Source organism: Salvelinus fontinalis, chromosome 4, assembly GCF_029448725.1.
Source record: "Salvelinus fontinalis isolate EN_2023a chromosome 4, ASM2944872v1, whole genome shotgun sequence".
Taxonomy (NCBI): Eukaryota; Metazoa; Chordata; class Actinopteri; order Salmoniformes; family Salmonidae; genus Salvelinus; species Salvelinus fontinalis.
In genome coordinates, this window is record NC_074668.1 from 36,757,250 (window position 1) to 36,771,363 (window position 14,114).

General features: G+C 50.0%; 1 protein-coding gene across 3 annotated transcripts; it reads left to right on the forward strand.

The window, feature by feature from the left end:
- Positions 1-40: 40 nt before the first annotated feature.
- fancg (FA complementation group G) lies at positions 41-13,800 on the forward strand. 3 transcript variants are annotated; one of them, XM_055919986.1, is made up of 13 exons: positions 41-253; positions 5,266-5,365; positions 5,525-5,650; positions 5,748-5,923; positions 6,096-6,231; positions 6,325-6,455; positions 6,538-6,684; positions 6,765-6,922; positions 7,053-7,439; positions 12,554-12,594; positions 12,698-12,841; positions 12,929-13,043; positions 13,216-13,800. In XM_055919986.1, exons 1-13 carry the CDS (start codon positions 179-181, stop codon positions 13,316-13,318), a joined length of 1,839 nt encoding a protein of 612 aa, XP_055775961.1. In that variant the 5' UTR covers positions 41-178; the 3' UTR covers positions 13,319-13,800. The 3 variants fall into 3 exon arrangements, with proteins under 3 accessions (XP_055775961.1, XP_055775962.1, XP_055775963.1); XM_055919987.1 differs by lacking the exon at positions 41-253 and adding an exon at positions 1,032-4,876; XM_055919988.1 differs by lacking the exons at positions 41-253; positions 5,266-5,365 and having other exon boundaries at positions 5,584-5,673.
- Positions 13,801-14,114: the final 314 nt, after the last annotated feature.

Genomic DNA, 14,114 nt, shown 5'->3' on the forward strand with positions numbered 1-14,114 from the left:
TGTTACCTGCTTTATCCAGTAGGCGGCGGTAGAGCAACATGGACGTACGCCGGAAAGAACATTCTTCGCTGACAAATAGCTTCCTGTCTTTGACTCCAGAGAGGGAAAGTTCGAAACAACAACAAAGAAACATGAGCGGTTGTATTTTGAATGATTTGTAAAGGATTGTGTGACAACGATGTCTCACGTATCTGCTCCATGTTTGCTGGACAGATGGACTGAAGAAAATAACGCTGTCGTAGACAAGTGGAAGGTGAGCTACTATAGCTAGCTAGCTAGCTAGCCAACAAAAGAAGGGTCATGTCTAGATGGATCCAACATTTGTAAAACTTACGTCAAAAGTATACGCGATATATATATATTTTTTAAACATTTTAGCTAACCCTAATCCTTTTCCTAATTCTCAACCTGTCACGTAAATTCTCCTAAACTTTCTACAAATGATGGATCCCTTCTTGACCACAAATTGTTACCCTCAATCAATTGAATTTCGGCAGTTAACGTTATACTGAACACAAATATGAACGCAACATGTAAAGTGTTGGTTTAATGAGCTGAAACAAAAAGCTTCTTTCTCAAAAATGTTGTGCACAAAGGTGTTTACATCCCTGTTAGTGAGCATTTCTCCTTTGCCAAGATAATCCATCCATCCACCTGACAGGTGTGGCATATCAAGAAGATGATTAAACAGCATAATCATTACACAGGTGCACCTTGTGTTGGGGGCAATAAAAGGCCACTATAAAATGTGCAGTTTTGTCACAACACAATGCCATAGATGTTTTAATGGAGTGTGCAATTGGCATGCTTATTGCAGGAAGGTCCACCAGCGCTGTTGCCAGAATTTCTCTACCATAAGCTGCCTCCAATGTAATTTTAGAGAATTTGGCAGTATGTCCAACTGGCCTCACAACCGCAGACCACGTGTAACCACGCCAGCCCAGGACTTCCACATCTGACTTCTTCACCAGCAGGATTGTCTGAGACCAGCCACCTGGACAGCTGATGACACTGGGTTTGCACAACCAAAGAATTTCTGAACAAACTGTCAGAAACCGTCTCAGGGAAGCTCATCTGCATGCTCATCTGCATTTGCTTTCACATTCATTGCTATGTAAACATGTAAACATAGCAATGAATGTGAAAGCAAAGACTCAGACCACAAAATAGGTGAAGTAAACTGGCAAAAGAGTTGAGTTTTCATTCAAAGGCAAGGACAATGTGAATACAAAGAGAACAGTTATTTCGCTTTTTTTTTTATCCCAGAGTTCACTTTAAAGAGGACTATATGAGAATACACCATTAGACATGAAGGAAAGGAACCAATTTCTTTTTCCAACATTAACTCAATGCACTCTGGGTTTTTACAAAGTGCAGGACAAGCCATTCCATTAGCATGTGTTATCAGACAGCTAGCTCAATAATGGACTAAAGGAGCCTAATGTTACTCCTTAGTCCAGGGACCTTACATGTTCTGTTTAAAGGGAGAATTTGCTCTGGAAGCCAAAACAGCCAAATACTCCATTTAAACGTGAATCAATTCTCAATTGCGATATGGTTCTTGAAACATAAATCCCTCTACTTTAATATCACATCAACAATTTCACAAATGCAAAATATACACTTACTGTACACTGCTTTAACACAATTGCAACCGACAGTATTTTTTAGTGACAACACGTTTATGATGTCGGTCTTCCGTTTACGCGCAAGTTCGGAGATGCAGATAGCTAATTAGCACAGGTAGTCCACTCTCTCATCAGTCTGTTTTCCATAAACAAGTGCTCATAACATGGAAATATGGCTGTGTGGGAACCCTAACACTTACCCTATAAAAGTGTGGATAAATAAAAAAAACTCTCAATGAAATGAGAGAGAAGGGCCTTTTGCTTCCAAAACCGTACAGCAAGCGATGCGTGCTAATGTTCAGACCAAGCATCACGGCTCTTAAACTCCCAACTACAGAAAACGCCTTCGTCCAATGACTCGTGGAATGTAATTGATCTGAGAGTCATGATAACCCTTTATCAGACAGATATTTTCCTCATCAATATACACAAAATACCCCAAAATGACAGTGAAAACAGGTTTTTAGAAAATGTATTTAAAAAGTACTAAGGGTCTGAATACTTATGTAAATGTGATATTTCAGTTTTTATTTTCAATAATTTTGCAACATTTCTAAACCTGTTAATTCAATTTTAGAATAAGGCTGTAACGTAACAAAATGTGGGAAAAGTAAAGGGGTCTGAATACTTTCCCAAATGCACTGTGCCTATTTACATTTTGGAAGCTAATAGATTGCATTTAGTTGAGACAATTATAATCAGAAGATAATATTAACATGTGAATGTTATTGGTAACACTAACTTCAGATTAAATAGTTATGTAATTAAATTGTACACCCAATGTAGGCTACTGTCCCTTTAAGGGTACAAAATCAATGCTAGCTCTATGTTGCGATTCTCACCGAATATTGTTGTCTTCTCACACTATTCAAGACCCATCATCAAATAAACAGTTTATGAAGCTCTCTCAGCCTGTAGGTCACATAATGCAAACAAATAGTTTGAACATCGTGTCGGTACAAAACTCCACATTTTTGCATTTCTGTTCACGCTAGACAATTGAGATTTAATATACAAAAAACTGCACACGTTTTTCATCATCAACCAGGTTTCATCCAACCTTTTTATGCACGTAAAGTACATGTCGGATAAAAAATGTCATGACAGGCCTGATGGAAACTTTTCAAATGTCGACAAAACCAAATACGCTAGACAAGGTGGGATCTTTTTGTCTGTAAAATGATTTATGCGAGAAATCTTGGTGGAAACGCTTTTATGAGCATATTGATATAATAACATCATATGGAAGTGAACTTGGAGTCACGCGATGACATGTCGTGTGGTCTAGGGCTGTCCCCGACTAAAAAAATCTTAGTAGACAGTCTGTTCTTTCAACCAATCGATTGTATTTTGCCATATGTAGACACACCCAAAGTTTTAATAAAAGCAACTATATGTATGCTTCTGAGCTTGTCTGATGCATTATGCATTTTGATAAAACATTATTTGTGTCTTCATTTTAAGAGGGAGCCAGAGATCAATATAGCCTAACCAGAATAAAAATGTAAACTGTTCCTGACCACCGCAGATTCTGCCATTATGCTCCTGAAGTTGCCGGTAATAGGCTACGCCAGCGGTCGGCAACCTTTTCCATTTGGAGTGCCAATTTATCATACCATTTCCACTGATCTGCGTTCCAGTTATGATTTTCATATGCACATTTTCGTTAGTTTCATTTAATTTATAATAGTCTTATCTCAAGATCCATGTCATGTGGTTGATCCAAATTCTATCTAAATGAAAATGATACTTTTAACATTGTAACTTCTATTGTCATTGCCGATATGTAAAAATAGCCTACATTAAGCCAACAAATTAAAACATTGCAGCCTACAGGTAGAAAATATCCCGATTTAAAAATAATTATCCTATAAATCACATTGGCTAGGCATGAACCTGAAACATTGTATCAACTTGGTCCAGCCCAAAGCTCGTGCTAGCAGCATTGTATAAATTATTCTGGGCCCTCAGTTTCCGTGCCAGTGAGCTCTGGACAGACACAGCTGTAAGCTATTTGCACAAGGGATAAGAAGTAATCAGAGAGGCATCGGCGCATGACATTTTTCCCTCTTTCATGTTGTGGTTGTCGAAAGCGAGAGAACTGAAAAGATTTTCAATTAGGCTACGTTGAGGAATTGTCATTATCAATGGATGTAAAAACACACTTAGTTTACTTGCTGTTTTGAGGTGAAAAAAATGACTGAGATACTCCACAGTGGTGGTGAGTTAAAGGGCCTACATTTACGCGCAGGCCAGGTAGCCTAGGCCTACTTCTATGCATAAAAAGGTGCGTGTTCCTACTCAAGATTGACAGTAGCGCTCCAAACAAAAGACAATTTAATAAATTGACCACTCGTAAATGGAATGAAATAAACCAAAACTTGTTGCAAACAACGTGCCCACAAGACTGTAATAATAGTATATTGAATGCATAGTTTTTATTTAACTAGGCAAGTCAGTTAGGAACAAATTATTATTTACAATGACGGCCTACCCCAGCCAAACCCTAACCCGGATGACGCTGTGCCAATTGAGCGACGCCCTATGGGACACCCAATCACAGCCATTGATTGGGTGCCTGGATACAGCCTGGAATCGAACCAGTGACTCCTCTACCACTGAGATGCAGTGCCTTAGACTGCTGCGCCACTCGGGGGCCCATTTTAATAGAAATGACAGTAACTGGAAATTAACGGTAAATGTACTACTGGTGATGTGATACTGGTGTGCGATCCTGCAGCCTCCACAATGGATTAGTCCACTCCGCTACGCCCCGCCTCCCGACTATCCTAATTTAAAAAATGACCAAGTATAAAGATGTAGGAACCCCCCAAATTGCGGGCAGCAATTGCACCCTAATCATTTATTAGGCTACAGATGAAATAAGTTAAGATGAATTTCACAGGTTAAAGTGCACAGCTTGGTGCTCCTTTCCAATAAATATTGATTGTCTTATTCTGGTGACATGATCGCTATTTTGTCCTGAATAATTTCATCATGTAGTGGGCTATACCAGTGGGCTATACCAGCTTGTATCTGCAAGCTGTTGGCTGGAGCGCACTTGCCAATACCAGAGGGGGCACACCTTATATAATGCAAACAGTAGAGTTGAACATTTGTGGAAAATCATTTAGCTTGTATTTTTTATTCGATACATTGGAAATTAACCGTTAATGTCGTTTTATGGGCACTACGGCATCACGCACAGCCTTTTCTCCTCAAGTCAATTTGATGGAAACCCATCTCTGGTAGGAAAATGCCATATTGTTTTTTTGCAAAAGAAATGTATGTATCTGTCGCCAAATGGATGGTGGCACCAATGTGAGGGGATTTGGCAGGGGAAACAGTGTTGCAGTAGCCTATTGTGTGGTGTGGGAATAATAACATGCAAACCTGGAGAGGTTGGTGTTCACATTGCCTTGAAAAAGGAAACAGCACCATGGAATTCAAGTGTACCAAACTCAGACCACTTCTCGATATGGTCTCGGTTCAGTTCGCTACAGGGCTCTTTTCTAAGGGTCTGAGTTCCTTTGGAGCATTAACACTGAACAGAAAATTAAGCGAACAGCTCTGAGTTCACAAAAATTGGCTGAAAGGGACCAAGTGTGAAAACACCCTAACAAACGTGTCTTTTCAGCAACATTGTGACAGAGGAGACGCAGTAACACGGGAACAGGGTCTGACACTACTGAAATGGTGCTACGTGGAGAGTCACAAACTACTACAGAAAATACAAGGTGCAATATCTAAGATGGCATTTAATTTAAGCTAGCACCCCCAAAACAGTCATACAGATAAGTCTCCACTCCTCATCCCCCCCTCCTCTCTCCATCCACCCCACCTTCCCTCACCTCCACTCCATCCCTTCCCGCCCCCTCACCTCCCTTCCCCTCCAGGTGTACTTGCGGTGCCGGCCCATGTCCAGTTGGAGTTGACAGTGGTGTATAACTGCTGTCTGTTCTCCTTCAGTCAGACACAACTCACTGAGGCAGAGCATCTCCTCACACACAGCCTGGAGAGAGGTACGAAACACACACTCACACAGGTAGGAAACACACACATATCTATCTTTGCCCTCTTCCCCCATCTCTCTCACCTCACCCCCTATACTTTGTGCAGCTCTAGGTGCTGTAGGTTGTGATCGTCCACCTCCCAACCCCCCAGTGTTCTGGTGTATGGTTCTAAAGTCCCTGGGTTCCACACCTTCCCTGCGCTCCTGTACTCTGCAGCTGCTCTGTCTGCACTGGGCTCTCTGGCTGTCTACCTGCAGACTGGGGCACATACAGGAGCTGCAGGTAGTGTGTGTGAAACCAACCTGTTATTGGATTTCTCTGTGTGTAAAACACTAGGATTGGCGTATTAGGTCATGATGAAGTAATCAGAAATTAGGTCTTGAAACAATAGTTCCTTACCGTTACACACTGACATCACAAATATTCATGTTTTTCTGGTTCCCTCTGTCTGCAGGAAGAGCTGCGATCTCTCTCTGAGGGACTGGGGGCACGAGAGGTGACTGTGGAGAGGAGTGCAGTCAGGCCAGCGGTGCTAGTGCACCCCAGGGATCTAAAAGACCTCCTTCTCATCTGCACTGTCATCGCTCAAGGTCTGAACCATTGAGCTCCCCATGCTGGTTAGTTTAACCCTTACCTGTCCAAGGTCAGAGAGGTTTAACCCTTACCTGTCCTTACCTTTGCAGGTGCTGAGCTGCTGTGTGAGGGGCGGTGTTCAGAGGCCCTGACTGTTCTTCAGAGAGACTCCTTCCCATTGGCCCCCAGAGAACTGCTGGCCCAGATACACACACTCACAGGCCTCTGCCTCAGCCGCACGGTAAAAACACACACACCTCACAAGCCCTTCAGACGCATGGTGAGAGAGAGAGTGACGACCACTGAGATGTGTTTATGTGCAGGGTCGTCCACACAGTGCTATGCAGTGTTATAGGAAGGCGTTGGAGACGGACGTGAGGTGTGTGTGTGCGCTGCACCAGAGCATCCTGGTCTACAGGCAGCTGGGAAACACACAAGCAGAGATCCAGGCTCTACGTCTGCTACACTCAGTGAGTGACACACACAGATTAAAGCTATCTGTCTGAGGCAGTAGTTGACTGAGATGTGATGGGTTTTGTGTCTGTGCCAGGTTCTGATGATGCCACCTGCCACCCAGCCTGCTGTGGCCCCACCTATCATCTGTCCCGCCTCTCTGCTCCCTGGCCAATCCCTATCCAGCCTGCTTTCTGTCCCCTCCCCCCTCAGCGTACTACACAGTCTGGCTCAGAAGTGTGTGCTCCACGGAAGGCAAGTTCCCAGATAGCCAACATTGTCAACATACCTCCTTGGAACTTCTTCAGATTTGACAGGGTTGAATTTGTACCACTGTTGTTTATCTTGTAGTGTGCTATCCTATGGTTGTGTGTTTGTGTTGTAGTGTGTCAGAGGGTGTAGAGCACTACTTGGACCTCCTAGCTGCTCTTCAGTCAGACCACCAGCTGTCTCAGGGGTTCTCTGAGGCCCCTCCCCCCCCCAGGTTACCTGAGCTCTACCTGGAGGCTGGCTCCTCCCTGTTGACGGCCCAGCGGCCTGCAGACTGCCTGGCACTTTGTGATGAAGTCATCAGTACGACTCTGGAGCTGCTCCCAGAGAGGCTGTTGCTGGAGGAGCCCATGGAGGCGTCTGTGCCTGGGTCTCCAAAAAAGCTGGGGTTAGGCCTGGACCGGCTGGGTGTGGTGCTGTGGTCTGGGGCTGCCTACCTTCTCCAGGCCCACTGCTACTCCCACCTCAAGGACTGGAAGCAGGCTGTCACCCACTACACCAGGTGAGCCTCATATTGCATCACACTTCACCCACTGCGCCAGGTGAGCCTCATATCGCATCACACTTCACCCACTGTGCCAGGGGAGCCTCATATCGCATCACACTTCACCCACTGCGCCAGGGGAGTCTCATATCGCATCACACTTCACCCACTGCGCCAGGGGAGTCTCATATCGCATCACACTGCGCCCACTGCGCCAGGGGAGTCTCATATCGCATCACACTGCGCCAGGTGAGTCTCATATCGCATCACACTTCACCCGCTGCGCCAGGGGAGTCTCATATCGCATCACACTTCACCCGCTGAGCCAGGGGAGTCTCATATCGCATCACACTGCGCCCACTGCGCCAGGGGAGTCTCATATCGCATCACACTGCGCCAGGTGAGTCTCATATCACATCACACTTCACTCGCTGCGCCAGGGGAGTCTCATATCGCATCACACTTCACCCGCTGCGCCAGGGGAGTCTCATATCGCATCACACTTCACCCGCTGAGCCAGGGGAGTCTCATATCGCATCACACTTCACCCGCTGAGCCAGGGGAGTCTCATATCGCATCACACTTCACCCGCTGCGCCAGGGGAGTCTCATATCGCATCACACTTCACCCGCTGCGCCAGGGGAGTCTCATATCGCATCACACTTCACCCGCTGCGCCAGGGGAGTCTCATATCGCATCACACTTCACCCGCTGCGCCAGGGGAGTCTCATATCGCATCACACTGCGCCAGGTGAGTCTCATATCGCATCACACTTCACCCGCTGCGCCAGGGGAGTCTCATATCGCATCACACTTCACCCGCTGAGCCAGGGGAGTCTCATATCGCATCACACTGCGCCAGGGGAGTCTCATATCGCGTCACACTGCGCCAGGTGAGTCTCATATCACATCACACTTCACTCGCTGCGCCAGGGGAGTCTCATATCGCATCACACTTCACCCGCTGCGCCAGGGGAGTCTCATATCGCATCACACTTCACCCGCTGAGCCAGGGGAGTCTCATATCGCATCACACTTCACCCGCTGAGCCAGGGGAGTCTCATATCGCATCACACTTCACCCGCTGCGCCAGGGGAGTCTCATATCGCATCACACTTCACCCGCTGCGCCAGGGGAGTCTCATATCGCATCACACTTCACCCGCTGCGCCAGGGGAGTCTCATATCGCATCACACTTCGCCCGCTGCGCCAGGGGAGTCTCATATCGCATCACACTTCGCCCGCTGCGCCAGGGGAGTCTCATATCGCATCACACTTCGCCCGCTGCGCCAGGGGAGTCTCATATCGCATCACACTTCGCCCGCTGCGCCAGGGGAGTCTCATATCGCATCACACTTCGCCCGCTGCGCCAGGGGAGTCTCATATCGCATCACACTTCGCCCGCTGCGCCAGGGGAGTCTCATATCGCATCACACTTCGCCCGCTGCGCCAGGGGAGTCTCATATCGCATCACACTTCGCCCGCTGCGCCAGGGGAGTCTCATATCGCATCACACTTCGCCCGCTGCGCCAGGGGAGTCTCATATCGCATCACACTTCGCCCGCTGCGCCAGGGGAGTCTCATATCGCATCACACTTCGCCCGCTGCGCCAGGGGAGTCTCATATCGCATCACACTTCGCCCGCTGCGCCAGGGGAGTCTCATATCGCATCACACTTCGCCCGCTGCGCCAGGGGAGTCTCATATCGCATCACACTGCGCCCACTGCGCCAGGGGAGTCTCATATCGCATCACACTGCGCCAGGTGAGTCTCATATCACATCACACTTCACTCGCTGCGCCAGGGGAGTCTCATATCGCATCACACTTCACCCGCTGCGCCAGGGGAGTCTCATATCGCATCACACTTCACCCGCTGAGCCAGGGGAGTCTCATATCGCATCACACTTCACCCGCTGAGCCAGGGGAGTCTCATATCGCATCACACTTCACCCGCTGCGCCAGGGGAGTCTCATATCGCATCACACTTCACCCGCTGCGCCAGGGGAGTCTCATATCGCATCACACTTCACCCGCTGCGCCAGGGGAGTCTCATATCGCATCACACTGCGCCAGGTGAGTCTCATATCGCATCACACTTCACCCGCTGCGCCAGGGGAGTCTCATATCGCATCACACTTCACCCGCTGAGCCAGGGGAGTCTCATATCGCATCACACTGCGCCCACTGCGCCAGGGGAGTCTCATATCGCATCACACTGCGCCAGGTGAGTCTCATATCGCATCACACTTCACTCGCTGCGCCAGGGGAGTCTCATATCGCATCACACTTCGCCCGCTGCGCCAGGGGAGTCTCATATCGCATCACACTTCGCCCGCTGCGCCAGGGGAGTCTCATATCGCATCACACTTCGCCCGCTGCGCCAGGGGAGTCTCATATCGCATCACACTTCGCCCGCTGCGCCAGGGGAGTCTCATATCGCATCACACTTCGCCCGCTGCGCCAGGGGAGTCTCATATCGCATCACACTTCGCCCGCTGCGCCAGGGGAGTCTCATATCGCATCACACTTCGCCCGCTGCGCCAGGGGAGTCTCATATCGCATCACACTTCGCCCGCTGCGCCAGGGGAGTCTCATATCGCATCACACTTCGCCCGCTGCGCCAGGGGAGTCTCATATCGCATCACACTTCGCCCGCTGCGCCAGGGGAGTCTCATATCGCATCACACTTCGCCCGCTGCGCCAGGGGAGTCTCATATCGCATCACACTTCGCCCGCTGCGCCAGGGGAGTCTCATATCGCATCACACTTTGCCCGCTGCGCCAGGGGAGTCTCATATCGCATCACACTTCGCCCGCTGCGCCAGGGGAGTCTCATATCGCATCACACTTCGCCCGCTGCGCCAGGGGAGTCTCATATCGCATCACACTTCGCCCGCTGCGCCAGGGGAGTCTCATATCGCATCACACTTCGCCCGCTGCGCCAGGGGAGTCTCATATCGCATCACACTTCGCCCGCTGCGCCAGGCGAGTCTCATATCGCATCACACTTCGCCCGCTGCGCCAGGCGAGTCTCATATCGCATCACACTTCGCCCGCTGCGCCAGGCGAGTCTCTTATCGCATCACACTTCGCCCGCTGCGCCAGGCGAGTCTCATATCGCATCACACTTCGCCCGCTGCGCCAGGCGAGTCTCATATCGCATCACACTTCGCCCGCTGCGCCAGGCGAGTCTCATATCGCATCACACTTCGCCCGCTGCGCCAGGCGAGTCTCATATCGCATCACACTTCGCCCGCTGCGCCAGGCGAGTCTCATATCGCATCACACTTCGCCCGCTGCGCCAGGCGAGTCTCATATCGCATCACACTTCGCCCGCTGCGCCAGGCGAGTCTCATATCGCATCACACTTCGCCCGCTGCGCCAGGCGAGTCTCATATCGCATCACACTTCCGCCCGCTGCGCCAGGGGAGTCTCATATCGCATCACACTTCCGCCCGCTGCGCCAGGGGAGTCTCATATCGCATCACACTTCCGCCCGCTGCGCCAGGGGAGTCTCATATCGCATCACACTTCCGCCCGCTGCGCCAGGGGAGTCTCATATCGCATCACGCTTCGCCCGCTGCGCCAGGGGAGTCTCATATCGCATCACGCTTCGCCCGCTGCGCCAGGGGAGTCTCATATCGCATCACGCTTCGCCAGGCGAGTCTCATATCGCATCACGCTGCGCCAGGCGAGTCTCATATCGCATCACGCTGCGCCAGGCGAGTCTCATATCGCATCACGCTGCGCCAGGCGAGTCTCATATCGCATCACGCTGCGCCAGGCGAGTCTCATATCGCATCACGCTGCGCCAGGCGAGTCTCATATCGCATCACGCTGCGCCAGGCGAGTCTCATATCGCATCACGCTGCGCCAGGCGAGTCTCATATCGCATCACACTTCGCCCGCTGCGCCAGGCGAGTCTCATATCGCATCACACTTCGCCCGCTGCGCCAGGCGAGTCTCATATCGCATCACACTTCGCCCGCTGCGCCAGGGGAGTCTCATATCGCATCACACTTCGCCCGCTGCGCCAGGGGAGTCTCATATCGCATCACACTTCGCCCGCTGCGCCAGGGGAGTCTCATATCGCATCACACTTCGCCCGCTGCGCCAGGGGAGTCTCATATCGCATCACACTTCGCCCGCTGCGCCAGGGGAGTCTCATATCCCATCACACTTCGCCCGCTGCGCCAGGGGAGTCTCATATCGCATCACACTTCGCCCGCTGCGCCAGGGGAGTCTCATATCGCATCACACTTCGCCCGCTGCGCCAGGGGAGTCTCATATCGCATCACACTTCGCCCGCTGCGCCAGGGGAGTCTCATATCGCATCACACTTCGCCCGCTGCGCCAGGGGAGTCTCATATCGCATCACACTTCGCCCGCTGCGCCAGGCGAGTCTCATATCGCATCACACTTCCGCCCGCTGCGCCAGGCGAGTCTCATATCGCATCACACTTCCGCCCGCTGCGCCAGGCGAGTCTCATATCGCATCACACTTCCGCCCGCTGCGCCAGGCGAGTCTCATATCGCATCACACTTCCGCCCGCTGCGCCAGGCGAGTCTCATATCGCATCACACTTCCGCCCGCTGCGCCAGGGGAGTCTCATATCGCATCACGCTTCGCCCGCTGCGCCAGGGGAGTCTCATATCGCATCACGCTTCGCCCGCTGCGCCAGGGGAGTCTCATATCGCATCACGCTTCGCCCGCTGCGCCAGGGGAGTCTCATATCGCATCACGCTTCGCCCGCTGCGCCAGGGGAGTCTCATATCTCATCACGCTTCGCCCGCTGCACCAGGGGAGTCTCATATCGCATCACGCTTCGCCCGCTGCGCCAGGGGAGTCTCATATCGCATCACGCTTCGCCAGGCGAGTCTCATATCGCATCACGCTGCGCCAGGCGAGTCTCATATCGCATCACGCTGCGCCAGGCGAGTCTCATATCGCATCACGCTGCGCCAGGCGAAGTTCACATCGCATCACATCAAAACATAGAAGTTCCCATTAGACTAGTTGGGTTACCGACTCCACCAGGTGAGCATCAGTCCTTACACATGAGTGCTGAAACTGTGTCTTCTAGTTCTGAGGAAGTGTGTTCCAGTTCTGAAGGAGTGTGTGTTGTTTCAGGTGCATCAACCTGCTGATGAAGGTGTGTGTTAAACAGAAAGGTGAGTATTCAGACTGGCCACTTGGACATGTATCAATTGATGTATGTATGTTTGTTGATTTGTGTATCTGGAGGTTGTCTTGACATGTGTTGGTGTGTTGCAGGCTGTGTGAAGCTGGAGCTAGGTGTTAGGACCCTGCAGAGGCTGAAAGGGCTGGCTCTGGCAGGGAGAGGAATCAGCTTCACACACAGAGACCAGAAGAGGGAATCCCTGAGAGACCTACAGCTCAGCCTGCAGGCTGCACCAGGCAACTACAGGGTTAAATTGTCTTTATGTAGACTAGTATCTAGTAAGTAATACATGATTGTAATCCAGCCCCTGGGTGTGCATACAGGGTGTGCGAGCGCTGGGCTGTGGCTGACTGAGGTTCTGTGGAGGCTGGGAAGGAGACAGGAGGCTGCAGCCTTTTGGGAGAAGACCCAGAGCTCCAGCACAACTTCATCATTAGAGTAAGATGACATCAGTGGTCAATGGTTCACTACAAATGATCACCTGGATTTACTCGCAATACAAATGGGAAAATATGTTTGAAAAACATTGTTTTGAGTATAAAATTGAGAGTTATAGGTGTCATTTGAGACACATCCTAACGCTCTGTTTGTCTGCGTTCTCTCCTTCCAGAGGTGTTCCCTTGTACCTGCTGGACCCCCAGACTGGCCCCTCCCTGGACCTCAGTGACCTCCGACGCAGAGTGGAGGAGTTCATCAACACTCAGCACAGCTAGGGGGTGTCTCCAGAAACACTGGCGTGTCCACATAGGCTCTGGGATGTCCTCATAAGGCTTAGTAAGCCCTGTACCTGGAACAAGCTGGTTTTACCCACCCAACATAGTGTGAGGTTCATATCCTGGCTGAAATGGAGTTCCAATTAAGTGGAGTTTGAACACTATTAACCTCTGAAGCCCAGCCAAGATTTTGGAGGATGGCCACTCGAGACTAGAACTCTGTAGACCAACTGTGAGCCGTAGCCATACTGCTTGATGAGGCAGTTGCCTGTCCTGTTCATCATACAGAAGGAACAGGACAGGCAACTCTTTGGGAATGCCACAGTGCTCTGTCTGAGTGACTTATGTAATAATGTGGCAGCAGTACATTATTGTGATATGACAAATATGATACGATGTAACCTTATTTCTGTAAATATGTAATATTTTTGTTTGAAATTATTTTGTATTTACTCAGCACCATAAAGAGTGTGGTTTATCTCTTCTGTCTCGATTATTGTTTTAATGAATGTTTAGTGTGGGAGATTTGGAGCTAGCAAGCCCCTGTTACTGGTAAAAACAACTGTCTCTGTTTTGCTATTAGGATGAACTTGTGCTATAAGGTTAGCTCGAGAGAGATAAAGAAACACAGTGATTATATACAGTCAGCGTGATATGGAGGATTGCACTTATTTTACGCCCCAACAAACCGAGGCAGAGTCGAGATATGGACCAGAGAATGGACCGATAATGCCACTAAGCCGGTTTCAATAAATCGAGTGCATCTGCCATGTCGCCATAGCATCAACGCGGTGCA

Excerpts from the sequence above, each read along its gene's own strand:
- fancg (XM_055919986.1), top strand. The coding sequence starts at position 179 with ATGTCTCACGTATCTGCTCCATGTTTGCTGGACAGATGGACTGAAGAA. Across the intron at positions 5,924-6,095 it reads GGCACATACAGGAGCTGCAG|GAAGAGCTGCGATCTCTCTC; the intron begins GTAGTGTGTGTG and ends CTCTGTCTGCAG. Across the intron at positions 6,232-6,324 it reads CTGCACTGTCATCGCTCAAG|GTGCTGAGCTGCTGTGTGAG; the intron begins GTCTGAACCATT and ends TTACCTTTGCAG.